Source organism: Verticillium dahliae, genomic scaffold (assembly GCF_000150675.1).
Source record: "Verticillium dahliae VdLs.17 supercont1.1 genomic scaffold, whole genome shotgun sequence".
Classification (NCBI taxonomy): Eukaryota; Fungi; Ascomycota; class Sordariomycetes; order Glomerellales; family Plectosphaerellaceae; genus Verticillium; species Verticillium dahliae.
In genome coordinates, this window is record NW_009276921.1 from 811,863 (window position 1) to 838,822 (window position 26,960).

General features: G+C 54.0%; 9 protein-coding genes across 9 annotated transcripts; 6 read left to right on the forward strand and 3 right to left on the reverse strand.

Annotated features, from left to right (window-relative positions):
• Positions 1–76: 76 nt before the first annotated feature.
• VDAG_00241 (folylpolyglutamate synthase) lies at positions 77–1,490 on the reverse strand (the record flags this gene model as incomplete). Its single annotated transcript, XM_009651618.1, has 1 exon — positions 77–1,490. One exon carries the CDS (start codon positions 1,488–1,490, stop codon positions 180–182), a length of 1,311 nt encoding a protein of 436 aa, XP_009649913.1. The 3' UTR covers positions 77–179.
• Positions 1,491–2,106: 616 nt separating this feature from the next.
• Positions 2,107–3,953, forward strand: VDAG_00242 (uncharacterized protein; the record flags this gene model as incomplete). The annotated part of the gene is made up of 3 exons (XM_009651619.1): positions 2,107–2,224; positions 2,503–3,067; positions 3,120–3,953. The coding sequence occupies exons 1-3, from the start codon at positions 2,214–2,216 to the stop codon at positions 3,951–3,953; spliced, it is 1,410 nt and encodes a 469-aa protein (XP_009649914.1). The 5' UTR covers positions 2,107–2,213.
• Positions 3,954–5,822: 1,869 nt separating this feature from the next.
• VDAG_00243 (cell division control protein) lies at positions 5,823–10,668 on the forward strand (the record flags this gene model as incomplete). Its single annotated transcript, XM_009651620.1, has 11 exons — positions 5,823–5,984; positions 6,090–6,224; positions 6,281–6,310; positions 6,365–6,871; positions 6,922–7,152; positions 7,231–7,294; positions 7,356–7,858; positions 7,925–8,410; positions 8,467–8,610; positions 8,660–9,149; positions 9,200–10,668. The coding sequence occupies 11 exons, from the start codon at positions 5,823–5,825 to the stop codon at positions 10,666–10,668; spliced, it is 4,221 nt and encodes a 1,406-aa protein (XP_009649915.1).
• Positions 10,669–11,363: 695 nt separating this feature from the next.
• On the reverse strand, positions 11,364–12,287 carry VDAG_00244 (translin; the record flags this gene model as incomplete). Its single annotated transcript, XM_009651621.1, has 3 exons — positions 11,364–11,686; positions 11,756–11,901; positions 11,986–12,287. 3 exons carry the CDS (start codon positions 12,285–12,287, stop codon positions 11,364–11,366), a joined length of 771 nt encoding a protein of 256 aa, XP_009649916.1.
• Positions 12,288–15,203: 2,916 nt separating this feature from the next.
• On the forward strand, positions 15,204–17,225 carry VDAG_00245 (Delta(24(24(1)))-sterol reductase; the record flags this gene model as incomplete). Its single annotated transcript, XM_009651622.1, has 3 exons — positions 15,204–15,238; positions 15,310–17,155; positions 17,214–17,225. 3 exons carry the CDS (start codon positions 15,204–15,206, stop codon positions 17,223–17,225), a joined length of 1,893 nt encoding a protein of 630 aa, XP_009649917.1.
• A 646-nt stretch (positions 17,226–17,871) lies between these two features.
• VDAG_00246 (vacuolar ATP synthase 16 kDa proteolipid subunit) lies at positions 17,872–19,256 on the reverse strand. Its single transcript, XM_009651623.1, has 5 exons — positions 19,076–19,256; positions 18,917–18,929; positions 18,670–18,799; positions 18,341–18,601; positions 17,872–18,291 (listed from the first exon to the last, which is right to left on the reverse strand). The coding sequence occupies exons 1-5, from the start codon at positions 19,090–19,092 to the stop codon at positions 18,227–18,229; spliced, it is 486 nt and encodes a 161-aa protein (XP_009649918.1). The 5' UTR covers positions 19,093–19,256; the 3' UTR covers positions 17,872–18,226.
• Positions 19,257–19,579: 323 nt separating this feature from the next.
• On the forward strand, positions 19,580–20,015 carry VDAG_00247 (ribonucleoprotein-associated protein; the record flags this gene model as incomplete). The annotated part of the gene is made up of 2 exons (XM_009651624.1): positions 19,580–19,799; positions 19,858–20,015. 2 exons carry the CDS (start codon positions 19,580–19,582, stop codon positions 20,013–20,015), a joined length of 378 nt encoding a protein of 125 aa, XP_009649919.1.
• Positions 20,016–21,949: 1,934 nt separating this feature from the next.
• VDAG_00248 (C-5 sterol desaturase) lies at positions 21,950–23,243 on the forward strand. The gene is made up of 3 exons (XM_009651625.1): positions 21,950–22,515; positions 22,568–22,634; positions 22,699–23,243. The coding sequence occupies exons 1-3, from the start codon at positions 21,987–21,989 to the stop codon at positions 23,030–23,032; spliced, it is 930 nt and encodes a 309-aa protein (XP_009649920.1). The 5' UTR covers positions 21,950–21,986; the 3' UTR covers positions 23,033–23,243.
• Positions 23,244–23,767: 524 nt separating this feature from the next.
• Positions 23,768–26,815, forward strand: VDAG_00249 (uncharacterized protein; the record flags this gene model as incomplete). The annotated part of the gene is made up of 4 exons (XM_009651626.1): positions 23,768–23,966; positions 24,034–25,717; positions 25,772–25,876; positions 25,927–26,815. 4 exons carry the CDS (start codon positions 23,768–23,770, stop codon positions 26,813–26,815), a joined length of 2,877 nt encoding a protein of 958 aa, XP_009649921.1.
• Between the last annotated feature and the right edge of the window lie 145 nt (positions 26,816–26,960).

Here is a 26,960-nt window from a genome sequence, read left to right on the forward strand (position 1 = left end):
GTCTAACGCCTAGAGGGAACGGATTTCATGCGCATAAATCCCTCAAACAAGCACAAAATCATGTGACGAGATGTTCCATGTGTAATGATTTTTTATAATTGGGTATCTTTGAAAGGCCGTGCTAGTTGAATATTCAAGTTTCTGATACCACCGTGAGTAGATTTGAGGCACAGGATACCTCAAATGTCCTCAGCGCTCCTTTCATGTGAAAATATGTCGTCGAATAGATCATAAGCGTCACCGACTAGGTATAGACTTCCTGTCACTACCACAGGTGTGTTCTGCTGAACTGCCCATGAACTTCCTTCGGCCAAGGTATCAGATGGTGTACTGCCCTCATCAAAGTTGCGAACCGTGAAACCGAGCGTCTGAATGGTTTTCGCAAGGGACAATGGCTCGACTGGTTCCACCCAGGGCATCGTTGATCGCCTGCGAAAAGCTACACATGCGACTTTGTCATCTGGCCGGAAGAGTGTCCTGAACATGCCTTGTGCATCCTTTCCATCCTGATTTGATACGGCGATGACCCACGATATGGGTTCATCATTTTGACGAACATGCTTCTCTACATACGCCGATAGGGTGCCAGCGGACTGGGGATTGTGGGCGCCATCGACAAGAAAAGGCTTGTCCTTGCGGGAAGAAAAGTGGCGACTCACATCAAGCCACGAAAGCCTTCCTCGGTGCAAGGCATTTGCCATGACAGGCAAGGCCTCGGCAACTGAGAGCTTCACCTCTGGAAAGGCGAGGCGGAAAGCGGCGATGGCACAAGCCATGTTTTGGGCTTGATGAGGCATGACCTCAGACTGGTACAGCTCTTCCAACAGATCTCTGTAATCTGTGGTCAAGTAGAGGGGCGCACCGACTCCGAGTGCGTGTTGGCGGAAAACCTCGAGAACCTCTGGCGGGTTGCTGCCATCCACGACGCAAGGCACATTGGCCATCATGATGCCTGCTTTCTCCTTGGCGATCTCGGGCAGTGTCTCGCCGAGCATCTTTTGATGATCCAGTCCGATCTTGGCGATGACAGTGACTTTCTTGGTGCGGAGTGCATTGGTTGAGTCTAGCCGCCCACCTAGGCCGACTTCCACAATTCCCATATCAATCGTGGCATCGTCGAACGCTGTGAAGGCCGTCATGGTGACCAGCTCAAACTCGGTCAACGGAGCCATCACTCTACTGGTCGGCACGTCTCCTTGTCCGTCTTCTGCCGTTCTCAAGGCCTGGTCATCCAGGATCTGCTGACGATAACGGGCATAATTTCTCTGAAGAATCGGGACACCGTCGATCTTGATGGCGTCTCGGGGCTCAACCAGGTAAGGTGACGTGAACAAGCCATTGCGAATGTTGGAACGTTGACAGAGAGCCGACAAGTATGTGCAGATCGACCCTTTCCCGTTTGTGCCGGCGACGTGGATGGCTTCCCATGACTGAGACACTGATCCCATGGCGCGAGCCATGCGCTGGAGGTTCAGACTGACGCCCTTCATCTTGCAGCGCCCTCGATGACGATTTTCCGACGGCAACGCTCTAGACCCCTCAGCAGACAGCGGGCAGCAATGTGTGCAGGTACATGCATGAAAGGACAGATTGTCAAAATATTGAAACGAGTTCAAGGGCGAATGAAAATTGGCCCGGCTCAATCCAACGGAATTCACTTTCTCTCTCTCTCTCAACGAAGCCCAGGAAGCCAGTGAATTTATCTAAACCATATATGCATGCTATCAAAAGATATACCACCTAAACCGGCCTGCTGATAAGGAGGCAGGGGAGATAACTGTGCATGGGTGTATGCTGTTAGCGGTTACCCGAAAACGAGAAGCCGCGACTCACGGTGCAGAGTACCGCACTAGTACTAATGCACACAAGTCCGGAAGGCGTGTCAGGATACCTTACGTCAGTGAGCGAGCGAATGAGAGTAGCCTGCGTCGTCACCTCTGTGCCCCCCCTGCACCCCCTTGCCCCCTTACCCCCCCCCCCCATGCATTCCACCTCTGCCGCCACATCCACTCTTCAACTGTCCGCCCCACGGATCACCTGGTCCACGACCTGAAGCCCCCCGAAAAAATCCACTTCACGGTCGCGCGCGCTGGTACCATCATTACGCATCGCATCGCGACAATCACGCCGACTACCCCGCCATCTCGACACAGGCTTGGATCGATTCCGTGTGTTGCAATTGCATCTGCAGTCGCGATCGCCATCCCATAAACATGGGTCTCCCGTAAGTGACTGCCCTGGGTTTGCCATTGCGCCGCGTCTGTGCAGCCGAATTTGGCTCAACGTCAGTTTCGGCCAGTTGGAATCACAGTTGCTGGCGCGTCGCGTCCATTCGCATCACCTATCTACCTCTCCACATCTGTCAGCCATTTCGCACAATCCATCTCAAGTTGCTTCTCTACGCCAACATGCGCTTCTCCCTATCTTCTCACGGCTCAGAGCTCACTCCCACCTGATACTCTACGCCTCGCGGCCTGCTAATCGCACGCCCAAACCCAATAGACTATTCGTTGCCCCTATCGAGTCGGATCTCAAGTCCAAGTCGTCAGAAAAGGCCAACAGCCTCCGTCCCACACGATCATCCATACGTCACAGCCGTCGTCCCGATGTCGCTCGTGCCGTTCGTCGACGAGCCGCTATACTAAGAGAGACGTTCACAAACACAAGCTTTGAGCAGCCCGAGCGGTCGCTGTTATCCCGAGAATGGGAGGACGCTGGTCATCCTGCGGCGTCGGACCGGCCTGCGCGTTATCCTTGGATAGAAACTGGCCAGCTTCCACCCCCTGAAGCCTACAACCCGCCGAGCGCCCCTCCCCCACTCCCGGAGTGGTTGACGTACCGATTGGAGCGACATGACGCGGCCGCGGAACGCACGAGGGCAAATGACGATGAGGACCGTATCATGAGTCTTCTAGGCGACCGTTATCTGATTGCCAGCCGATCGACCAGTGGAAGTCCCTCTCCGGCTGGAGAACAACCATCGCAGCTTGTCAGATTGCGGGCTCGCAACCTCAGACGCGGCGCTGATGATGCGCCAAACCCCGAGACTTACCGGCGTGAACGAATTGTTTGTACCAGCCAACAGTCACATAATCTGCCTTGCCGCTAACTTGTATTAGGCACCTTCAGTGGCTGCTCGCTTCGATCGAAGTCCCGAGCGAGAACAGTCCGGCTCGACGGCCATTGACAACGCGTCCCGTCCGCAACAGGCCCCGGGGCAGTTCATACGAGAAGCGCATACTTCCGTCAATCGTAGGGCATGGCGCAGACTCCGCTCATCCGTCGCCGTTGACGGTCTGGGAGATCGCACACGAAGCATGAGCCCAGAGGTCTGGGACACGCTTTTAACGACACTCACTCCTGACCCGCAACCGCCCAGCGCCGGGTCCTCGTTTGCCTCTGCGTCCGCGTCGAGCTCGGCGGCTATATCACAACGCCGGAGCGCGGCTGCATCGTCCCGCACCTCGTTCACCGACCCGGAGCCCTCCCACGAGAATGCGGTCGAGCAACCTTGCGATTCGACCCACGAAGACTCGGAGAGTGACAACGAGACGCCACGTGCTGCGCGACCAGAACGGCCTTCAACGAATTACCCGTCGAGGCACAGACGTTTCGTATCAGCGTTAGACTCGAACGACCAGAGCAGCGTGTCGCACGTCCGTGCTGACAGGCCAGGCCTACGACAAAGCCTCCCAGACCGCATCATTTACGCTCATGGCCATATACGCGACCACCTGCTGTCATATGGCCCTCTTTTCTCAAGTCATGTTACTCCCTTACTTGGGGGCACTGCACGACGCGCGGATCACACTGCAGACACAGCTGCAGCAGAAGAGTCGCAAGACGCACAGCCTGATCACGTCCAGACTCAGGCTGATGGTGCCCCGAACGTGGATGAAATTGCGTGGGCTATCCTACGCAGTCTTGCGGACAACAATGGAACAGATGAGTGATGGAAGAGTTTAAACAACACGCACGACTGTGGGGACGAGGGTTCTTGGAATTTTTGGGGAAGAAAGTTCACGGTTGCGTCCGCACCACGCCCTCTGGCTATGGGCGATGGGCTACTTGACGACCTTCAGCAAAGGCGGGAGTTCGAGGCGTTGAACATCTAGCGAATATGCTTCCTGACGGCGAGCGGTCAGTTCGCCCTCCAGTGACGGGGCCATGTATAAATTACAACTTGTAAACCGTCGAATTGAAATACACAGCCAATCAGTGCCGCGAAGGGGTCTGTACTTTTCGCAATGCCCTCTTACGAGCGGTGGGCTTGATTGGCACTGCATGTCAAGGCCTGAGGTGAAGGCGACGAGGAGGTGCCCCTGAGGAACCTCCCTTAGGTAGGTAGGTACCTACAATTGGGAGGCGTCCATCTGGCCAGCCTACTACTACCACCTCAAAGGCTGACAACATGCTGCATCTGGCCACAGCCAACGACGCATTCTGTCGATCAGGGGCTTCCCTGCCAACACATCAAGATGATCAGTCACATTTTCTTGTGCAGAGTTCGCTGCAAGTCTTGCTGCAAGAAATGATGAAGATTGGACTCCACGTCAAATGACACGGAACATTCTGATTTCAGGGTCATCAGTCAAGCTTGGCCATGCAACGGAAGAGGAAATTGTTGAAAATAGCAGCATGCGCAGCAGCTGGCCAATACGTGGACTGGAGGGTCAACAATTCACAGTAGAAAATGCATCAAGGAGCACATCTATCGCTGCAGGCTTGAGCACCAACAGACTCTGTTTGATACAAGGCATTGTTGCTACCTCGTTGTTATCTGATGAGGATGTGAGGCCTCTGTCTCGCAGGTACCTACCTCGGTTGCTAGTGCGTCATCCTGACCATCAAGAGGGTGCATTCCACTGAGCTATGCTCGGTCGTGCGACCCCTTGGGGCTCGCTGTCACTTGGACAAGTAGCTGCCTGGAATGACCGGCGCAAGGATAGGTGCTCGCAGGTGGTCTGTATTCACTAACCACCCACCAGCTCGGTGCCACCAGTGGCCTTAGGTGCAATAGCACATCTTACTCCAGGCCCAGGCCAGGGATGAGCCGCCTAACAAGGCATGACTTGGCTGACACTCCAAAACATCCACTCCCTTCGGTCGGTACCTCACAGTTCGGTTCGTACCTGACCCGTCCACCAATGTCAACCCAATCTGAGCCTTACAAGGTGCTCACGAAGTTCTTCTTCTCCAGCAAGTGGTCGAATGGTCTTCCAACATTACGCGACCGCGTAACACAAGACAACGTTTCGCGCATCAGACACTGACCCTCCAGATTCTGACGCTTGCGCTAAGGATTCCGCTTCGCGGCAGCCCTGCCTGCGCTGCTGCAGTGTTGCTGCTGGGCCGATTGAGTCTTGGGCTAGCAGGTCTCGAGATCTCTGCTTTACCGCCCGAAATACACACACACACACACGCACACATACATGTCGCACGCTGCCGCAACTATCAAGATTGGAACGACGCCCACACGACTGGCATGTGGTGAAACCGGGAATGTGAACTGTGCCGTCCCCAATCTCTCTTTTGCGCATGACGCCCCTACCGTTTAGTAACGACCTCACCTCCTCCCTCGAACCCCGCCCTACCGATCCCTACGACAGCCACGACCGGACGACGCCTACGCAAACTACGATCAAGAAAAACGACGACGATACTGACCCGACAACTGACACGACCCTCACCGACTCGGACCTGAAAACAACCAACCACGCATCGAGTTGAGACCGCCAGAACCAGCCCTCCAAAGTTGTCGGATCCTCTGAATCGGCTAACCGACTTGGCGAGGGTCTGCCTTGCCCACCAATACTTTGGCCATGCCCACACCGCTGCCGCCCTCGTCTGCTGAGCGTCAGTACCACGTCAATGGCAGGGCGGCCGTGGTGGCAACCCGAGAGAGGGGCTCAAGCACCCCGCGGAAGGAAAGGCAGGGACAACGGGAGAGCTCCGCCTTGCAAGATCCAGGCCTGAAGGATTACGTGCGTATACCTTGAGCACCCAGTTGGGGGGGACAAGGACTATCTCTTTGTTCTGCGAGGTGATCCTCGAGGTGGCTATGGCGGCTGACCAGCATTGTGATCCAGCGTCTGGGCGAATGCCTAGGCAAGGGAGCCTTTGGGTCTGTTTACAAAGCGTTCAATTGGGGCACAGGCGAGGCTGTGGCTGTCAAGCAGATCAAACTCGCAGACCTCCCCAAGAGCGAACTCCGCATGATCGAGGTTCGTCGACACTGTCCGCCTCCCGTACTTGACATGTGATGCTGACCCCCTGCCAGTCCGAGATCGACTTGCTTAAGAACCTTCATGTGAGTGCGCGCTCTTCCGACCTTCGCGGGCACGACCTCTGACCGTATAATCAGCACGACAACATTGTCAAGTACCTCGGGTTCGTCAAGTCGGTTGACTGCCTGAACATCGTGCTAGAATACTGTGAAAATGGTTCCCTTCACTCGATATGCAAGGCATATGGAAAGTTTCCCGAGAACCTCGTCGGTGTTTACATGACCCAAGTCCTTCAAGGTCTTCAGTACCTTCACGATCAGGGTGTCATTCACAGAGATATCAAAGGCGCAAATATCCTGACAACCAAGGATGGAACTGTCAAGCTTGCAGACTTTGGTGTTTCGACAAGCACGTTGGCGAATGGACAGGACAAAGAAGCACAGGTCGTTGGGACACCATATTGGATGGCCCCTGAGATCATCCAACTATCTGGAGCCAGTCCAGCGTCCGATATCTGGAGTGTAGGCAGCACCGTTATCGAGCTGCTTCAAGGAAAACCGCCCTATCACAACCTGGCTGCCATGCCGGCGTTATTTGCCATCGTCAACGACGACCACCCGCCATTGCCTGAAGGAATCTCTCCTGTACGTTGTCACGATTCGCCGTATCTACATCGCTTACTGATCGCTTCCAGGCTTCAAGAGACTTTTTGATGCAATGTTTCCAGAAGGACCCCAATTTGAGAGTAACAGCTCGAAAGCTTCTCAAGCATCCGTGGATCGTAGGATGCCGCAGAAGTGACGCGCCTGTTTCAAAAACGCCCTCAAATTTCAACCAGGCTGTGGAAGAGGTCAAGCAATGGAACAAGGCACTCAAATCCTCAGAGAGCTCTCTGCGAGCGTCTACTGGTTCTGATGGTGGTGTGGTAGGCTTCTCTGGCCAACCCTCATCAAGATTCAATGCAGGTGAACCACAACGGCCTGGCTTGACAAACCCGGCGAAGGGTCCGTTGTCTTTAGCAAAACCCAGGCCGACTGCTGAAGCATTCAGATCGCCCGAGCTAGCCGGTGAGGCCCTATCCTCTAAACTGAAACCCCGCAGCTCCAGCCGTTGACTGACCTTGCCCAGATGACGACAATTGGGACAACGACTTTGCCACAGCAATCTCCCCAACCGCGTTGCAACTACCTCATTTGAAACCACAGGACAATTTTGGCGGTCTCCTGTCTGCTGATCGGCTAAAAGCCTTTGCTTCAACAGTGGACAATCGGAACGATTCGGGGAGCTACGATGACGATTTTGAGGGGGAGCTGATGACCATCAAAGGGCCACATCAATTCATGGATGCTGACTCCCAGGAGAAAACAATTCGTCCCCTACCGCGGAAAAGGAGCGACAAGCTTCCAGATCTGACGAAGCAGCCTTCACCAAGGAAGTCGAGTCCTCGAAAGCATGGCCGTAAACCATCCCAGGCCAAATCGTCCGGCAAGCCACAGTTGGGTAACAGTAGGTTCGAGCTTCCGTCACGACCTGATTTGATGTACCGTGAACAATCGGTGGAGGATTACTCAGACCTGTTTTTCGACAACGATAATGTATTCAACCAGAGGGTCGACCCGTTTGCGAAGAAGGTGTGTAGCCCGCTTGTGGATCCATCCAGTATTCCTCGCATACGAGTTATTCACACAAATGACCAGGGCGACGCTCCACAGCTTTTCCACCCGTCTGATCTCACGAGCCTGCCTCGCTCTTCTGAACCACCTGTCGGTGGCAGCATGCGAAGGAAGGTCCCCTCGCGTCCGTCAGTGCTTCCTGACCGGCCGATGCGCAGGACGAGGTCGTCCATCGAGATTCAAAAGTTTGCCGAGAATGAAGGTGACGAGGATTTCTCTGACATCTTTGGCCTCGAAGATCAGTTGACGGAGAAGGACGAGAGTGACCGTGGATCCGAGGATGGCGGCCTGATGCTGTTGTCCAAGCTTTCCAACAACTCGTGGCTCGGCGACGACGAGGATGAGGACGATCCTTTTGCATTCATGGATCCTGGTTGGGATGAGATGGATCTTGAGGCCAACATTGCTCGCGACCGGCACGCACGATTGGCAGAGAAAGTCGAGGAGCTCGTGCGGTCGCTCAAGACGACAGAGGGTGAAGAGAAGCTACTCGTTTTGTCCGAGGATCTGGTAAGCAACGTGTCAAACGTATGCCCAATCGAAGATCAGTGCACTGACAGTTGTAGCTCGCATTACTCTGGGAGAACAGTGAGGTCAAAGATCTGATCATCAGCGCTCATGGTTTGCTTCCTATCTTGGAAATATTGGAACCGTGCACCGTAAAAAGCAGGCAACACATGATTTTGCAGCTACTCAAAGTGGTGAACGCTGTATGTCATTTCCCACCTAACTTGTGTGTATTGGTGCTGACCCTCTCAGATTATCCTGGAGGATGTTGAGATCCAGGAGAACCTCTGCTTCGTCGGTGGTATCCCAATCATAACCAAGTTCGCCGCGCGGCAATACTCCAACGAGATTCGACTCGAGGCGGCCGCATTTGTCCGGCAAATGTATCAGACCTCGACACTGACACTGCAGATGTTTGTAAGCGCCGGCGGTCTGAATGTACTGGTGGAGTTCCTTGACGAAGACTACGATGATGCAAAAGACCTCGTTCTCATTGGTGTCAATGGCATCTGGAACGTTTTCGAGCTCCAAGGGCCCACACCCAAGAACGACTTCTGCAGGATCTTCTCAAGGAGTAAGATCTTGTATCCCCTTGCCCTGGTCCTTCACCGGGTGCTCGATGAGGAGGGCGAGGATGAGCTGTCGGAGCTGGTTGAAGGTCGGATCGTCAACATATTCTACCTCTTTTCCCAAGCGGAAAACTACGTTAAGGAGGTGGTGGCCGACCGACAGGTTCTCAAGAGTACGTTTTGTCGCTCCACACGGATTCGATCTGCGGACTAACTGGCTCAGGCGTCCTGAAGGATCTGCGACGGATGACCCCTATCCATCAGATCACCATGCTCAAGTTCATCAAAAACCTATCCATGTTAACGACAACCTTGGAGTCGCTCCACTCTGCCGACGCGATTGAGTTCCTCATTGATCTGCTGAGCTACACCATGAAGAGAGGGCAGGAGCATTTCCGCGAAACATCAAATCAGGTCCTCAACACAATGTTCAACCTCTGCCGCCTCAACAAGGAGAGGCAGGTTGATGCCGCCGTCGGAGGCATCATTCCGTTGCTCATGCGGATCATGCAAACCGATAGGCCCCCGAAAGAATTCGCGTTGCCCATTCTGTGCGATATGGCTCATTCCGGCAGCAAGGGCCGAAGGTACCTGTGGCAAAACAAGGGTCTGGACTTTTATGTCTCGCTGCTGGCCGATCAGTACTGGCAAGTCACTGCTCTGGACGCCATATTTGTATGGCTGCAAGAGGAGACGGCAAAGGTGGAGAGCCATCTCCTCGACGGCAAGTTTACCAACGCCATTGTCGCCTGTTTCGACACAAACAAGATCAATACATTTGATTCGAACCTGCTGGAGCCTCTACTGAAGCTCTTGCGCTTGAGTCCCGCCATCTGCGGTTCGCTGGCGAAGCCGGAGATGTTCGCTGGTATCGGTCAGAGGCTTGGCCACAAGAAGGCTGTGGTGCGCCTGAACCTGTTGCGTCTCGTGCGAAACATTATGGACACCTGCGAGATGGATGCAATGGGGACAGGCAATGGCAGCAGCAGCCTCAACAGCAGACAAGTGCAGTCTCTGGTGGGTGCCATTCAGACCTTGGCAGACAAGGACTCGGCTGTCTTGGTTCGCAACCTGGCTTCAGAGCTGGTCCGGTCGCACGTCGAAGGCGATACGTACGAGGGCATACCTCCCGAACGTAAAGGCTCCGCAGGGTCGATAGCTTCGCGCCGCTCCGGATCTGGTCTCAGGCGGACCTCTTCCTACACGCCCCCTGGCCTCCACTCTGCCGTCTCGATGCCCCCGACACCGACATCATCGAGCCATTCCCGCCACCGAACGTCCCACCATCCCTCCCTGTCCGGCAACGCTTATATTGAAGTTGCTGCAAGCCCACGTCGGACCCCGGTGACAGGAACACAGGAGCGCGAGTCAATTCTCTACCGGCCCCGCAGCCGGGACGGTGCAACTGCGATACCCCGACGAGTTAGTGGCGATATGTCATCAGGTACACCCACCGGCTCAGGCTCGAAGAGCCGTCTACCCCGGACGTCAACGAGCTTTACGCGACCCAACAGCCTCTCAGCGCAATCGCTAGTGGTACGATCAGACAGCAACAACTCGAATAAGGAAAACTATAGTAGAAACGCCTCGGCGGTGTCAGCGCCTGCTTCGACACCGGCACCCGCGTCCAGCAGCTCAGCTGGCAAGAGGCGCAACAGGGCTCCCAGCTCTGACATGAAATGGTCTTCATAATTCAACAAAGCACCATTTCAAACTCCAACAAGCGGATCAGTTTTTTCTTGCGTCTGAATCATCAGCATCCACTCATGAGTGACAGGAAGGTGGGGTTAGTTTGATTTTTGTCTTTGTTTTGGTTTCTTTTCTTTCGGCAAAGGGAGTGGGCATACAAGTCTCGGTTCATGTATGTAGGTTTGGCACACAGCGTTGATTTCTGGTCGGTAAACCTGCATGGCAAGGATCAGTCGGCATTAGAGGAAACCCAGAGGGAAACGAAGGCGAGGGCAGCGGGGAGTGAGTCGCTTGAGCTCTGCATGCCATGTTGGCAAGCTGGCACCCCAGACTTGGGCAGAGCACGAACATGGACGCACATACAAACATAAAAGCAACTGACTGTTCTGGTTTTTTCGCATATTCCCCTCCCCTTCTTCTCTTATTTTGTTGGGCTCGTGGTTCGTCGTGGACACCTTTGTTGCGCATCGCCCGCCGGTCAGGTGCTGGGCAGCGAAGGAAAGGTTAGAGGTACATATAGCAAGCAATTGCACAAGTCTGATTGATGGCGCTGAAGCGCTGATAACAAATTACGCCTGGGGAGGTCCCTCCTGTATTTTGTGATGATTGCCAGCCTACTTCGCTCTTTTCCATTTGCTCTGGCCCCCGCTAAGATCCTCCCTCGTGCCTGGTTGTCCGATCCTGCATTCCGCCGGTGTTCAACTTGGCACGGAAGCAGCCTCTTCGGGCTTCTTCACGAGCCCGCGCAAGCTTAGGTCATAGACGACGTCCTCGACACGCTGGACGTGATACTTGACACCGTCGACGCGCTTACGCAGAAGGTCATTTTTGAGGTTGAGGACCTGGAAGCCGGCGAAGATGTCCTTGACAAAAGCGGCGATGCGGATGGAGAGGTCCGGGTCGCCGAGGGTGACGGCGTTGGTGGCGAGACGGCTGAGTTCCTGGGTCAGATCGATGAGGGCGAAGAGGTACTCCTCGATGGTGAGGTGGAAGGCGTCGCGGTCCTTGAGGTTGACGGGGACTGATGGGGCGGCGTCAGTTGATCACAGCGGCGACCTGGGGGGGTCGGATACGATAAGGGGTGGCTCACTCCTGAAAATCTCGCCGGCTTCCTCGATGGTGATGAGGCGACCCAGCTCGGCGGGCTTGGAGGCGGTGCCGAGGCCGCCGAGCCAACCGGTCAGGAGGACGGTGAAGACGGAGCTCTGAACGGCACGGTTCCACTTCTGGTTGTACCTGCGTAGTGGGAGAGTCAGTTCGGTTTTATGTGAGGCGTGGTAGCTGGGGGAAAGAAGAAGGTGGCGGAGAGGTGCTGCTCACTTGTAGTAAGGGTGCTGGGAAGCCTTCTCGTTCAGCTCGGCGACAGCAGTTATCTCGTCCTTAATGCCGGCCTCGACCTGCGAGAGGAAGGAAGCAGCGTACTGGGCACGCGGCGTGGCGTGCACGCGGGACAGTAAGCCCTGGACGAGGGCGTTGGCGCGGTCGAGTCGCTGGACAATCTGAGTGAGGTCGTCGCGGACCTGCTGGTCCTCGTCGATGCGGGCCTTGAGATGGTCGAAGATTTTCGGGTCAAGCAGGCGTGTTGCCGGCGAGGGCTCGGCCATCTTGGTGTCGCTGTCCATGGTCGCTGATTTCAATGGTGAAGGTGACGACGGCCAGGTGGAGCCTGAGATGTGAGATCGGTGGATGAAGGTTGAAGTTGCAGACAATTGGCACAAGGGCACAATTCAGAGCGGTGTAGCCACTCAAATTCGAGTCGCTGCGACAGAGCAGACTTTGCTACGGTTGAGAGGGCGACAATTCAATTTGGCATTCATTTTGACTAACATTCTTGCAAAGATTCTCGATCCTGTATTTTTTGCTGATATTTGCATGAGTTGACGCCCCTCCTTGAATCAGCAGTGGGGAGGGGGCCGGCAGCCTCGCGACGACATGTCAATTTGTCTCTGACGACAAGACCAAACCACGACTCTGAGCATGGTCATGGTCGTTGATCAATTCATACATGACGAGCTTGCGGGGGCAGATCGTCACAACGCCACACATCATCCAAGGCCCGAAATGATTCTGTCCATCGCCTGCATGCACTCGCACCGTCTTCGCAGCCTGGGCAAGCCAAAACAGCAATGAAGATACCGCATGTTTCTTTCGCATCACCTGGAGGCAGTGAAATACCAGGGACACAGTGGAGGGTATCATGTGCATGCACAGAGGAAACCAACCAAGGACTCAAAAAACAGCGAACGGAGTAGCCTTCCTGTAGAAGGCTCCCAGCGATCAAGCTGAGAAGAACAGATACTACACACTGATCTATCGAGAACTGTCAGCAAAGCTCCCGAGACGGCTTGGAGATGCGAGGGAATGACATACCAAAGCCACAAGGCAAAGAAAGCTGGGGAGAGAAGAGGGAAAACACGACAGAAAGTGGGAAATTTCAAGGAATTTATAAAAGTCTTGCGGCTGGTGCAAAGGACTGCAATCAGCCAGACAGTAGTAGAACTCGGTCAATAGAAGGAGACAGCAAGAACGCCAGGCATCGCTACGCACTCGTCAACGTTCCGACGGTGGTTTGTGATAGGCTGCCAGCAAAGTGCTTCTGCCTGCTTGGTGATTTGGCCTCAGTGCAGTGCAAGTGGTCACATGGACAAGGATAGCCAGACCACGATGTTGGGCCTTGGAACACCTGTGAATTAGTAAGTGATGGCTTCATATCAGGAGTGAGTCCTCAATCCCAGACGAGTCCTCTTCTTGCTGGCGGCCTAGCATATTTCACGCCCAAAGGCACCCGATGTTTGTCCTACCTGAGGTAGATAGGTTTGGACCTGTTCTCTCGTACCAGGAAGGGCATAATGATTTTGAACGAACTGCTCCTAATACAGGCCGATGGCTGACCATCTTACAGCACAATTCATGCGCTTCGGAAAGCTGTGAGCATAAATACTATCGCCGATGAGCCAGCCGAGCCGTCCGCTGTGTAAGCTGCAGATCTGATACCGGGACCCCAAGAACTGAGAAGGAACAAGGGAGATACTCGTCTCTAGTAAGCAGATGAGGCACCGTATTTGGGCTTATTGGATCAATCGGTGTGTCGTATCTTCTGGATATGGACCTCTGATGACCGTGGGCTACCTTAGGCTCACTGGAAGGTATCTGCACGACTACGGACTGCTGCATACAGTAGAAAATCATTCAACGATGAGAACTATTTTTTTTTTTGAAAAAAAAAAAAAATAAGCAAGACGACAGGCTCCAACTTCGGGAAGCCTAGTGATCATGACCTAACGATATCATGGGCTTGGGCGATGATGCCAACCGGGAGGGGTTCAGAGAGGGATCCAAAAGGATTGGTCGCTTAGGCGTGTGATTTCCATTTTTGTTTTTCCGTCTTGCATTTCCTCTCGGCAGATCTATGGGAAAGAAGCTGAGAACTTCAGCTCCCTCCATCTCTGTGTCCTGCATTGATAGGTATTTAGATGTTAGCCTGCCTATCTACCTATTGTAGGTAAGGTACCTAGGCTGCGTAGTCGGTGTGCTGAATGAGGTCGCTCGAATTCGGGACGAGAGCTGGTGACGAGAGCTGGTGACGAGAGCTGGTGACTCGTGTGTTGGAGGAGGGAGGGGGGGCTTGTATGAAAATACTACTGACGTCAGTGCACCTGTGGAGCTCTTGTAACTCAGCGCTTATCTACCTACCTACCTACCGTAGGGACATACCATGTACCTCGGCACGTGCCTTAGTTAACGCGCTGCCTAAAGTACCTACATACAGAACACCTGGATGATTAGTCTGACTAGCGAACTTTACAGGCAAATCGGCGAAGCACGTGAGTCTCCCTTGCGATATCCAGAGGCAACCCTGGGTCGCTTCGCACAATATGCACCTCTCGTCTACTAAGAACCTTAACGCTCAGGGCGGATACGTACCTTTCCGGACATTGGGTTCCTAGGCGGGCGCATCTGAGATGCCTCGCATGCTGGAAGCGGAGGCTGATTGGTGCATCTGTTAAACGAATCGTGCATGAGACCCGCTCCGAGGGAAGGGTTCAGGGGCTCACCGGGCGCTAGCTTCTGTGCAGGTACCTAGGCTTTGTATGCGGCTTGTATTGCGCCGGGAGGTACCGCTCCCCCCGATGGTCATTTCATTCCAAATGTCAACAAAATTTTACCCATGTTGATCCACCACCAGTCTTGCTGTGAATGTCATCGTAGCACCAGTCGCGCCTCTATGCTTCAGCTCCAGCGCGCCCCCTCCTTTACAGTACTACTTTCTTCGAAGCAAAGACAAAAACAAAAGTCAGACGTGGCTCACGTCGGCTTCCTACTCGGTACTTGCGGACTCCGTTACACGACGTAGCGGCCTTTTACACTCGTTAGCACGGCCTGGTCCTGTCTCATCCCCTGCTCCTGGTCTCTTTCCCCAGTGCTGTACAGTACCTTTCTGGACCCAGAAAACCACGACACCGCTCTGGATACTACACGAGCCTTGCATACAGTACACACCCACCCCTCAACACCCCCTGTGTTATAAAGTCGCCAACATGACGGGTCGCTACTCCCTGAGAGCAACCCCCAGGTCAGTCAATCCTCGCCAACCTTGTGCTGCCTGGCTGTCTTCTGCCTGTCGCATACGCTGACTCTCACCAGAAAGAAGGAACTCTTCACTGGTATGGTAGAGACCCCGCGTCCAGTCTCCCGCCGCACATCCTCACGCCGCTCGCACACGCCTGCTGGAGAGAGCCCTGAGCCCACGGCCGACCTCGACTCTCTGTCAGAGAACCTCAAGCCCGAGACCGCACGACGAAGAGGCATTCCCAAGTTCAAGGAAGATATTGACGACGACGAGGTCGACCTCAGAGCACCAATGAAGAAGTCTGCGACCAACGGCTACGCCAATGGCAACGGCAACGGCCACGCCAATGGATATGCCAACGGCAACGGTCACACCAACGGACATACCATTGGCAATGGCAATGGCTACACCAACGGCTCTACGTACGGTACCATGGAGGGTGTCAAGCCCCTTGCCACCGGACACGCTCCCTTTGTGACGGCCGAAGATGTGCTGTCTGACGTTGCGGCCAACGGCCAGCCTGCGACCGCCGTCAACGGCAATGGGCCCAAGTATAAGGATGGCGAAATCATTGACGGCTGGAAAGTCGGCACCGACCCCAAGATCGACTTCTCGGGCGAGTTCGAGTTTGGCGGCAGCTTTGGCACCATGGCCCTCATGATTGGATTCCCTCTGCTCATGTGGTACATGTGGATCGGTGCAACCTACTACGACGGCAAGCCCCCGATGCGCGCCGAGGGTCAATCCTGGAGCGACTTTGGTGCTCACCTCTTCAACCTTGTCTACACAGGCGCCTATCCTTCAATCCGTGCCTGGAAGATCTACTGGACCTTCTTCGTCTTCGAGGGTGCCTGTTACTGCCTCCTTCCTGGCGTTTGGGCCTGGGGAAAGCCCCTCGCCCACGAGAATGGCAAGCAGCTAAAGTACTACTGCAGCGCCTACGCTAGTCTGTACTTCACCATCGCGGTCATGGCGGCGCTGCACTTTACCGGTCTCTTCCCCGTCTATACATTCATCGACGAATTCGGCCCTCTGATGTCCGTTGCCATTATTAGCGGCTTCCTCGTCTCCTTCGTCGCCTACTTCTCTGCCTTGGCTCGTGGCGCCCAGCACCGCATGACCGGATACCCCATCTACGACTTCTTCCTGGGCGCTGAGCTGAACCCCCGCATGTTCGGCATCCTCGACTTCAAGATGTTCTTCGAGGTTAGGATTCCCTGGTACATCCTCCTTGGCCTGAGCTGCGGCGCCGCTGCCCGTCAGTACGAGCGTTACGGCTACGTGTCTGGCGAGGTCCTCTTCCTCGTCATGGCGCACTACCTGTATGCCAACGCCTGCTCCAAGGGCGAAGAGCTCATCGTGCCCACCTGGGACATGTACTACGAGAAGTGGGGCTTTATGCTCATCTTCTGGAACCTCGCCGGTGTACCGCTCTCCTACTGCCACTGCACCATTTACCTTGCCAACCACCACCCCGACGAGTACCGCTGGAATCCCTACGCACTCACGGCTCTCTTCATCGCCTATCTCTTCGTTTACTGGGTTTGGGACACGTGCAACTCGCAGAAGAACTTCTACCGCTTCTCCGAGCGCGGCCAGGCCGCCCAGCGCAAGTCCTTCCCCCAGCTTCCCTGGCAGACGGTCAAGAACCCCAAGATCATCAGAGCTGCCAACGGCGGCACCATCCTCGTCGACGGCTGGTACGGCCTCGCCCGCAAGGTTCACTACACCTGCGATGCCTTCTTCGCCATCTGCTGGGGTCTCATCACAGGTTTCAACAGCCCCTTCCCTTGGTTCTACCCCGTCTTCTTCTGCGGCATGATTGCCCACCGTGCGGCTCGCGACATCCGCAAGTGCAGGCAGAAGTACGGCGAGGCTTGGCTCGAGTACGAGCGCCAGGTGCCGTACCTTCTTATTCCGGTATGTGCCCGCCCTTTTCTGACCACAGTATGAAACTTGACTGACTTCTCATTAATAGTACGTCATCTAAAATGCATGTCATGACAGTTCACACAGAGACCTGTCGTAACATGGATGAACAGGGGCGCGCGCCACCCTGCCTCTTCTTATACATATTTGGATACGTCCACAGGCGAATATTTCATCGCGCTCATGCATCTGGCCTTTCTAAAGAGTAATCTTTTTTTAGAAGTCATCGGGTTTATAATTACGGCGGGCGAAGAGACGGGAAGGGATGAGCCGTATATATCCCGGGGGTGCGCGGTAGCGGGCTTAAAGGCTGCATGAAAAGCGTTGCGGAACATGGGCAATTTACTTGTTGTAATCGTGGGCTGAGCTTTCTAGACGGCATGGCTAGTATACGTACTCTAGTTTCTTTATACCTTCAGTTAACGATGTCGATGGTATCAATTTGACTGTCCCTCGTATGGAACTGGGACTGTCGTGTGCGATGAGAAAGTGTAGATTATGAAATGGTGTGTCGTGTTCTGTGAGTGAAGTCTGTCAAATGGCATCACGCACGCCGGGTGATATCATTTATTACGAACATACATGACCGAGCATGTTATCCAAGGAAGGGAAAGACTAGCGTAAGTGAGGCCTCCCATGTTGCCGCGGACGGTCAGAATGGTTGACCAACGAAACATGTGACCAAAGAACACCCAGGCGAAGCAAATCGAGCATGGAAGCATTACTGTCAAGCTAGACTACACCTCCTCCCCATCACCCGTCTATGATGAGAGTCCGCCGAGAAAAAATGGATAGCATGGTGTCACAATAGTACAATACGGCGTGCATTCTCCAGCGAATTGCCCCTTGACCTGGAACCCGGATGGCGCGATTCGTTATTCCTGCCATGTGCCCCAAGTTCCCCCTCCGTTCGCCGGACAACTCCGTTTACCGTATGAAAGTTGCGAGTAGGATCTCGCAGGTTTGAATAGTCCCAATGCCCGGGCACCGAAAAAGGATCACTTGTGTAGGTACAGCTTGTCGACCCTTCGACGCCTGGGAGAGATATTGTCGAGATGACCCTTAGCAGGTGGTGTTCAGAGTCGCCTTGGAGTTCATGAGCAGGGCGACAATGAGGCCGTAAAGACCTGGACCACGTTAGTCAAGAGCCAGATGACCCCAAAGCGAGGACCTTACCCAGAACTTCGGCGAAAATGAGAATCAGGATCATTCCGACGAAGAGACGAGGCTGTTGCGCGGTACCACGAACACCAGCGTCGCCGACAATGCCAATGGCGAAACCGGCGGCGAGACCGGCGAGACCGACAGCCAGACCGGCACCGAACTGGATGAAGCCAGTGTAGAGAGGCATAGTCTGCTGGAGACCGTCTGAGATAAGGACTGAGACGACGAGACCGTAGATACCAATGATACCAGCCATAATGACGGGAACAATGTCTAAAGCGCGCGTTAGCCACATGCAGGGCTCGAGGTATGAGAGATTCGGGAGGGGAACGCGGCCGTACTCTTGACGATCAGGTCGGGGCGGAGAACACCCATAGCCGCGATGCCGACACCAGACTTGGCGGTGCCGTAGGAGGCACCAAGGCAGGTGAAGACGATAGCGACTGTGCAGCCCATGGCACCGAAGAAGGGCTAAATGTTATTGAGATTAGCTGATTGAATTCCGAGGTGTCGAGGCCATGCTGAAATAGCTCATCGTGTACGAGTACGACGTCATGGAATCGGGAGCCGGAGCAGGGGGTGACGAACCGCATAGACGGGGCTGCGAGGGCAAAAATTGTTAGTAATTGGTGATTTTGGGTAAGTATTCGCGCGCGTAGAGATGTCGGAATCCTTGAATCATTGATGATCGAAGCTCCGAGGGATGGACAGGAGCTTGGGAAGGGGGGCAACACGTAGGCGACATACCAGAGTTCGGAAGACATCTTAGCTGTTGTGGTGATAGGATTGGAAAAAGAAGTGTTGGAAATGTAAAGGAGAGCTTCGCGAAGATCGGGAGATGGCTCGGGTCGGGACTTCGAAAGGTTGCAGTTGCTTGTTGACGGGACCTTGGTTGGCTGGAGGCTCGGCTGCTATTGTGAGGTTGCTTGATTGATGTCTGGATTCCAGGCTGGCGCGCCTTGCTTGGTGCAGGTTTTGCGGGAAGCTCCTTGCTGACCTAAGATCCGCGGCAACCGGATATTATGTTTCTCCGAGTCTGTGTGCCCCACCACAGCACCATCCAATTGTGGAGCTTGGCGTCTCTCATAGTGGGATTTTTTTTTTTTCCCAGGCCATACCATGCAGCTTTTTCTTGCATCACGAGCATCACTTCTTCAACGACTTCCAGTATATCTGAACAGGGCGAGCCACCGCAAGGAACCCTGCGCTACATTTCCCAGAACTTATTCGAGCACTCCGAACGACCAAAAAATGGCTTCCGAAAGCGCTGCCTGGCCCCTGGCCGACGCTGCCCTCGAGCAGGAGCTCCTCGACATGGTTCAGCAGTGCTCGCACTACCGGCAGCTGAAGAAGGGCGCCAACGAGGCCACCAAGTCTCTCAACCGTGGTGTCTCTGAGCTCATCGTTCTCGCTGCCGACACTACCCCTCTCGCCATCCTGCTTCACTTGCCTCTTCTGTGCGAGGACAAGAGTAAGTCTTACCTGGACGAACCCACAGAGTTCCAGAACGACATGCTAACAATGTGCAGACGTTCCCTACGTTTACGTCAAGAGCAAGATCGCTCTGGGCCGTGCCTGCGGTGTCAGCCGTGCTGTTATCGCCGCTAGCATCACCAGCAACGAGGGCAGCGAGCTTGCCAACTCCATCCGCACCCTTCGCGAGAAGGTTGAGCGCCTTGCTATCTAAGATACCCACAAATCAACGGCGTTGGGATTGGAATGCTAGGGTCATACGAAGCCTGTCAAGGCCACCTGTTACGTGCAGGGATGTGAAACTTTTTGCTGCGTATTAGGGAACCTGAACAGGCAGTAGTTGGCTCAGTCAAGGAATACAAGCCACCAAGTCTGGGAACCTCGCATCGCTTGTGAATTTATAAATGGACGGTCTATACCTCACTGGCGCACGGCCAAGTTGCGCTGTATGTAATGTGCCAGATATATTTTATCTAGGCTTTGTACTTATCATGGACGCACCAGTCGGAGCGCCATGCGCGTGAAGAGCATAGGAAACCGCATCAACATATGATTCATCAGCGAATTTCTTCCAGTAAGATACCTACCTACAAGGCGTGGTTTTGCAGGAAATAACCTACTCGAAGCTCCGAAGATGCCACTCTCATAGGAGAGGAAGCAACCACCTTGACCGTGTAGTCAGGGACGATGGAGTGGCATACCACCCCTGTTAAGCTACAACCACCTGGAGGTCATTCTTTACACTGGGACGTGTACCCCAAAGCCTTTTTTAGCACACCTTGGTACTTCAAGGATCCACGAGTGTAGTGCTTCAACCCTTCAGGCAGGCTGTGGCCTTGGGGCTTGAATTCGAGACTGAAACACCAGCTTGGGAAGACGAGAGGTTTGAAGCCCTCCAAGTGCAAAAGGAACTGGCGTCTGATGAGATAACATTGGGAACACACTTTCATAACCTTTGACGGCAGGCACCCTGTTGTGAGCACAAAGGAGCAAGATGTGGGTGGGTCCCGCCGAACTGGACATGTGAAATGGGTTGAAACTCCCGTTCCACGTTTATGAACCCAGTATTTGCAGCACATCAATGATGCTCAATGCTCTAGGCTACTTTGCAGAGCAGTCTTCGCTTTGTTGCAGCGAATGTCTTGTCGGAAAGTGTGCCATGTCAAACTATCGAGCAGGATATCATTTGACAGAAACCGGTATGATGCACATTTATCTACCACGTGCAGAGCCCAGATAACGTATGAATCAGTCGCGCGATTGCCACAGCTTTCGGTGACAATTGGCGGTCATGATCAGGCTCCCAAATGTTTAAAAGACGAAGATCTTGGTGTCTGAGCTCGCTCTATGTTCAGATATCAAGAAAGGCTGACCCGAAACGGCAATTTGGAACCATGTAAGGGATAGGGAGCCCGCTAATAATCCGACTCTGGTAGTCAGCCCTGTTCCCCATTGTTTTGAGCACAAGTGACCGAGCGAACTACGGCGCAAAGCGAGGACCTATCACCTTAGTCGAACAACTTGCACAACATGAACTGCAGTGGAGGGTGGTCCCAGTAGATGATTGGGTTTAGGCGTATCACGGACAGGAGTTCCTGGGATTCCTTTCCAGAAGGACTAAAACCGGGGTGAGACCGGGGTTTACAGCCTTCGGCTTCGCGATGCACGCCAATGTTACGTGTTGTCGGATTCCGGCCCCAATCTCGGCGATCCCCTACGAGAGCCGAAGGTTACATCTTCGGCGTCGGGGGCTTGGGGGGGTAGCAGATCCCGGAGGGACATAAGCTCTGAGGCAAACCATCAGACGACTCTGGTGAATGACGTGCCAGACGTCTCACGGACATCAGGCAATGGCACGGAACTTGAGCAACCGAACACGCCACTTGAGGCAGGTGGTTCTTAATAAGCAGCGGCGAGGCACGAAAGTATTGAATTGGCATCCTCATTTCCATCGTTGCCGAGGGCTCCACTAAAATGTGATTCAGGGGCAAAAAAAAAAAAGAGGGTGCCTCGTACGACGGGCTGCTACTACCTCCGAGAATGGGTCCGTCACGCTCGGTGGGCAGTGCTTCAACTCAATCTCAATTAAAGAAAACATTTCAGACTCAACCATCGAGGCTAGCAAAGGCAAACTCTCGCTCGACCACCAGACAAGACCATCGCCAAACGCGCGCATTGCCTCGCCATGGACGCTGCTCTGGAGATCCTTGACCCTTTGGTCTTTGACAGGGCCTACGCCTACTTTCACCCAGCCGTAACGGCCCCTAACGCCACGGAGTCGCTGTCGTCGGCGGTCTACGAGTCGGCATGGGCACGCGACAACATCCTACGCCAGTGCACCTCGATCCTCCTGATCACACAGATTGGCGCCTCGCTACTGTATTTCATCTTCAGCGCATTCTCATACTACTTCGTATTCGACCGTCGCCTTGAGTACCACCCACGTTTTCTGAAGAACCAGGTGCGCCAGGAAATCGCATCGTCAATGTGGGCCGTGCCTTTCATCAACATTCTCACCCTGCCGTGGTTCCTGGGCGAAGTTCGTGGCAAGAGCTTCCTCTACAGCAATGTCAGCGACTACGGTTGGACATGGATGGCCAAATCGACAGTCCTGTTCATGATCTGGAACGACCTACTCATTTACTGGATTCACCGTCTCGAGCACCATCCCAGTGTGTACAAGTACATTCACAAACCTCATCACAAGTGGATCAGTGGGTTTGCTTCTCACGCTCATCGCATGCTGCAAAGTCTGACCTGTTTTAGTGCCCACGCCCTGGGCAGCTCTGGCCTTTCACCCTCTTGACGGCTATGTCCAATCTCTGCCGTATCAGTCAGTTCCTCTTCTGCAAAGTGCAGCCTGACCCGGCTTGACCCAGTACTGACCGTTCGACAAGCGCCTTTGTGTTCCTCTGTCCCGTGCAGAAGCACCTGTATCTGATTCTGTTCATCCTCGTCCAAATCTGGACCATCTTCATCCATGACGGTGACATGATTTCCGGCCACTGGCTCGAGAAGTACATCAACAGCCCTGCACATCACACGCTGCACCACCTGTACTTCAACGTCAACTACGGACAGTACTTCACATGGGCTGACAATGCGTTCGATTCGCACCGCGCGCCCCGTCCCGAACTGGATCCTCTACATGATGCTCTCAGGGTCATGCGTGAGAAGGGCCTCGTCGATGAGAAGGGCGAACCCATCCCTCAGAGGAAGAAGGACGATTAAAAGGGCTTTCAACTGAGCACCGCGACGTTTCGAAAGACGGGATGACGTGACACGATCCTAGAGAGAGAGAGAGACAGACCGCGCGGAATAGCGGACACATGGTAATTCAGCATGCTGGCATGCCTCGGATCGACTTGTTCGATGGCTTGAGCCAGGCTCATACGGGGTTTACTACTTTTTAATACATGTTAATATGATACCCGACTTTGACAATGCCATTGAGGGAATAATGAATTGAAATACTCAAGCCAAGCAAGACCCCCCATTTTCTCTGCATGTGGTAATGACAGTTTGACGATGGAAGCGGAGCTGCTGTTTGTAACGGTACCGGGGCTGGCCCGTCACAAGCAAGGGCTCAATTAGTTGGGGTCGTGTTGGAGATCCAGGAAAGGTGGTACCGCATTGACGAAATTGCCAGTGCAGGGCCAGGCTACGCACGGTCGGTGCAAAAAGTTTGTACGTCATGTCATCGAATGTCAGTCGCGACCTGACTGACTACCTACCTGCCTCACCTACCTGCCTCACCCACCTTTCTCGCTGCGTGCTTTCTACAGCCCAGTGGCTAGACTTCAACAGTTCAACATCACGGTGACTGGACTTGACACGAGCAGGGGACTGGCGCAGATACGATTGGGCTGACAATGGAACTTTACCTGGCATAGGTCTACCCGGTCAGAGTCTAGTCCCACAGTCGTTTTGTTCACTCGCACCCTTGTTGGCACAAACCCCGCCGCAATGCCCGGCATCGCTCGCAAGGTCGTCATTTGCGCGGCGATCGACGGCCTCATCGTACAGCCTCTGTCCTCCAAAGGACAGCGCCCTGCGCAGCCCGTCCGCATTGGATATGGGGACGGCGCCATTTCCCCAGCGCCGCGGGATCAACTCCCTGATCTCACCAAGCCCAACACCTCGTTCGAGGCTTTTGGTGTTGTGGGTTTGTTGACATCGCAAGAGCTTCCCTCTCTGGAGCAGGCGTCTGACCTTTTCTCTCTCTCTCACAGGCCTCATTACCCTTTCAAAACTAAATTTTCTCATCACAATTACCCGTCGACACCAGGTCGCTCAAATTTTAGGATTTCCTATCTACGTTGTCACCGAGGTTGCGATCACGCCATGCGCCTCTCGTCAGGAAGCCGAGGATGCCGTTCATCGGACCTCCATGCAACTGCAGACCCGTACTGATGACACGGACACAGAGGACTCGGACGGCGATAGTACCATCGAGTTGATGGCCCACGCTGCCGATGAGGTCGACGATCAGACGCAGTCAGAGGGCTCCATCTCAGCAGGCGTTAAGAGCACCGTCGCTGAAGACGTCATGAGTCGTAAGGGGGGCTATGGTCGATTCGCTCAGCGCTGGTTCAGCAGCTCCGGCTGGATGCAGGGCCAGAAACGCAACGCTGGCTGGAGCTACACGACGACCGAGTCGCCTCGAGCTTCGATGGACCAGCGACCGGACCTGGAGCCCCCGGCGGCATCGAAGGTGCCTCTAGAAGAAGAGGACGACAGAGTCAACGAGGCAAAGGCATCATCTCTACTTCCCAAACTGCTCCGAACCGCGCAAATCCTTTACGGGTCATCTAGGAGCTTCTTCTTCTCGTACGACGTAGACATTACCAGGCACTGGGCGACTCGAGCACAATCTCCATCTGATGAGCTGCCGCTATACCGTCGCGTCGAACCTACATTCTTCTGGAACCGAAATACTTCTCAGCCGTTCATTGATTCCGGAAACGATGCGCTAGTTCTCCCACTCATGCAGGGGTTCGTCGGGCAGAGGGAGTTTATCATGGATAAAAGCCCACCGCAGCATGACGAAGACGCGAATGATGCACTGGAAATGTCAAACATGTCTGCTCCAACATCTCCGCCAGGGTCGCCCCCTGCAGAAGCGATCCGCGGCTCCCTGGATCTCCGAGGTTCGGAAAAGAAGTTCCTGATTACGGTGATTTCTCGGCGGTCCATCAAGAGAGCCGGCCTCCGATACCTGCGCCGCGGTGTTGATGAGGATGGCCATGTGGCCAACGCTGTTGAGACGGAGCAAATTCTGTCTAACTCTTCGTGGGATCAGAGTTCTAAAATTTATTCGTTCCTGCAGATTCGCGGCAGTATACCCCTATTCTTCACCCAGAGCCCCTACTCATTGAAACCTGCACCAGTCATACAACACTCCACAGAGGCAAATTTTGAAGCCTCCAAGAAGCACTTTGAGCGCCTCCACCGAGAATATGGTATGCTGCAAGTGGTCAACTTGGTGGAAAAACATAATGTTGAGGCTACAATCGGCAACGAATACCAGAATACTGTTGTAAAGCTGAACGAAACCGTCTTCAGCGATCATACTTCGCAAGTCCCGTTCGAATGGTTTGATTTCCACGCAGCCTGTCGTGGGATGAAGTTCGAAAACGTCAGCCTCCTGCTGGATGCCATGAGGACCAAGCTTGATGAGCTTGGGAGCACTGTCGAAAAGGATGGAGAGCTGTTCCTCCGTCAACGTGGAGTGCTTCGGACAAACTGCATGGACTGTCTCGACCGGACAAATGTTTGCCAGAGCTCATTTGCAAAGTACATGCTGGAATCACAGCTGAAGGCTGAGGGATACGATCTGAGCATGCAAGTAGACCAGCAATCCGCATGGTTCAACACGCTGTGGGCGGACAACGGAGACTCCGTGTCGAAGCAGTAGTAAGTCAAACTCCGCGAAAGCAACTGACACTCGTTGAACTGATGGTGCTCCAGCGCTTCTACGGCAGCCATGAAAGGTGACTACACACGGTACAAGACTCGGAACTACAGAGGAATGCTCAATGATCTTGGCTTCTCATTGACAAGATTTTACAACGGGTAATCTTGTCCAAGGGCTATCTGGGAGATCTCGCTAACACAAGATGTAGCATGGTCAATGACTATTTCAGTCAAGCTGCCATTGACTTCCTCCTTGGCAACGTTACTTCAATGGTCTTTCAAGAGTTCGAAGCTGAAATGATGACGAAAGATCCCGCCATGTCGATGCTCAAGATGCGTGAATCAGCTATCGAATTATGCCAGAAACGCGTCATCTCAGACCAGAAAGAGGACTTTGTTGGCGGGTGGGTCATGCTGAGCCCTCCAACGTCTGACGTTGTCAAGTCACAGATACCCTTCGAAGAAGTGATTCTCCTTCTTACAGATGCTGCCCTGTATCTCTGTCGCTTTGACTGGAAGCTTGACAAGGTATCGTCATTCGAACGCATCGACCTTGCGCATATCGTAGGTATTCGCTTCGGTACTTACATCACATCTACCGTTTCGCCTGGTCACACCGACGAAAGCAAGAACATTGGGTTCGTGGTGTCATATCAGCCTGGAAAGACTGACATTCAACGCACAAATACTCGTACGCTTTCGAGCAACTTTGTCAAACAACCTGGTCAGGCCGAAGAAGAGTCATCGGCCACGGTGGCGGTCGACGAGCCCGCGGCGCCCTCGGGGCTGATGGGACTGTTGTCCGGTCATCGACCCAAACCCCAAACGCCGACTCGAAAGCTTGCCTTCAAGGCGCCGTATTCGCAGTCGTCGGCCGCGGTGACGGGTGAAGGGCCACGTTTGAGCGAGACACAGCAGGTGGTTAGTATCTGTGCTGATGTCGAGAGACTGGCCTTCAAAGCGCAGCCTGGAAAGTACGTGCCTGGAACCAAGAGCATCATCGAGAGGGGTGACATCATCTCATTGGAGGACGCACGAGCAAACACGACGATTTTAGACCAGCTGAGCCACTCTATTAAGAAGCTTGTTTGGGCGTAGTGATAGTCGAGTGGTGGGGAAAGGGCGGTTAGAAAGCCTTGCTGGGAAGAATCATATCGACATGGCGATACGCATCATGGGACTCTGATGGGTCTTTCGTGGGATGACGTCAAGCGATGCTCTCCCCTTTCTGCTCATTGCTCGC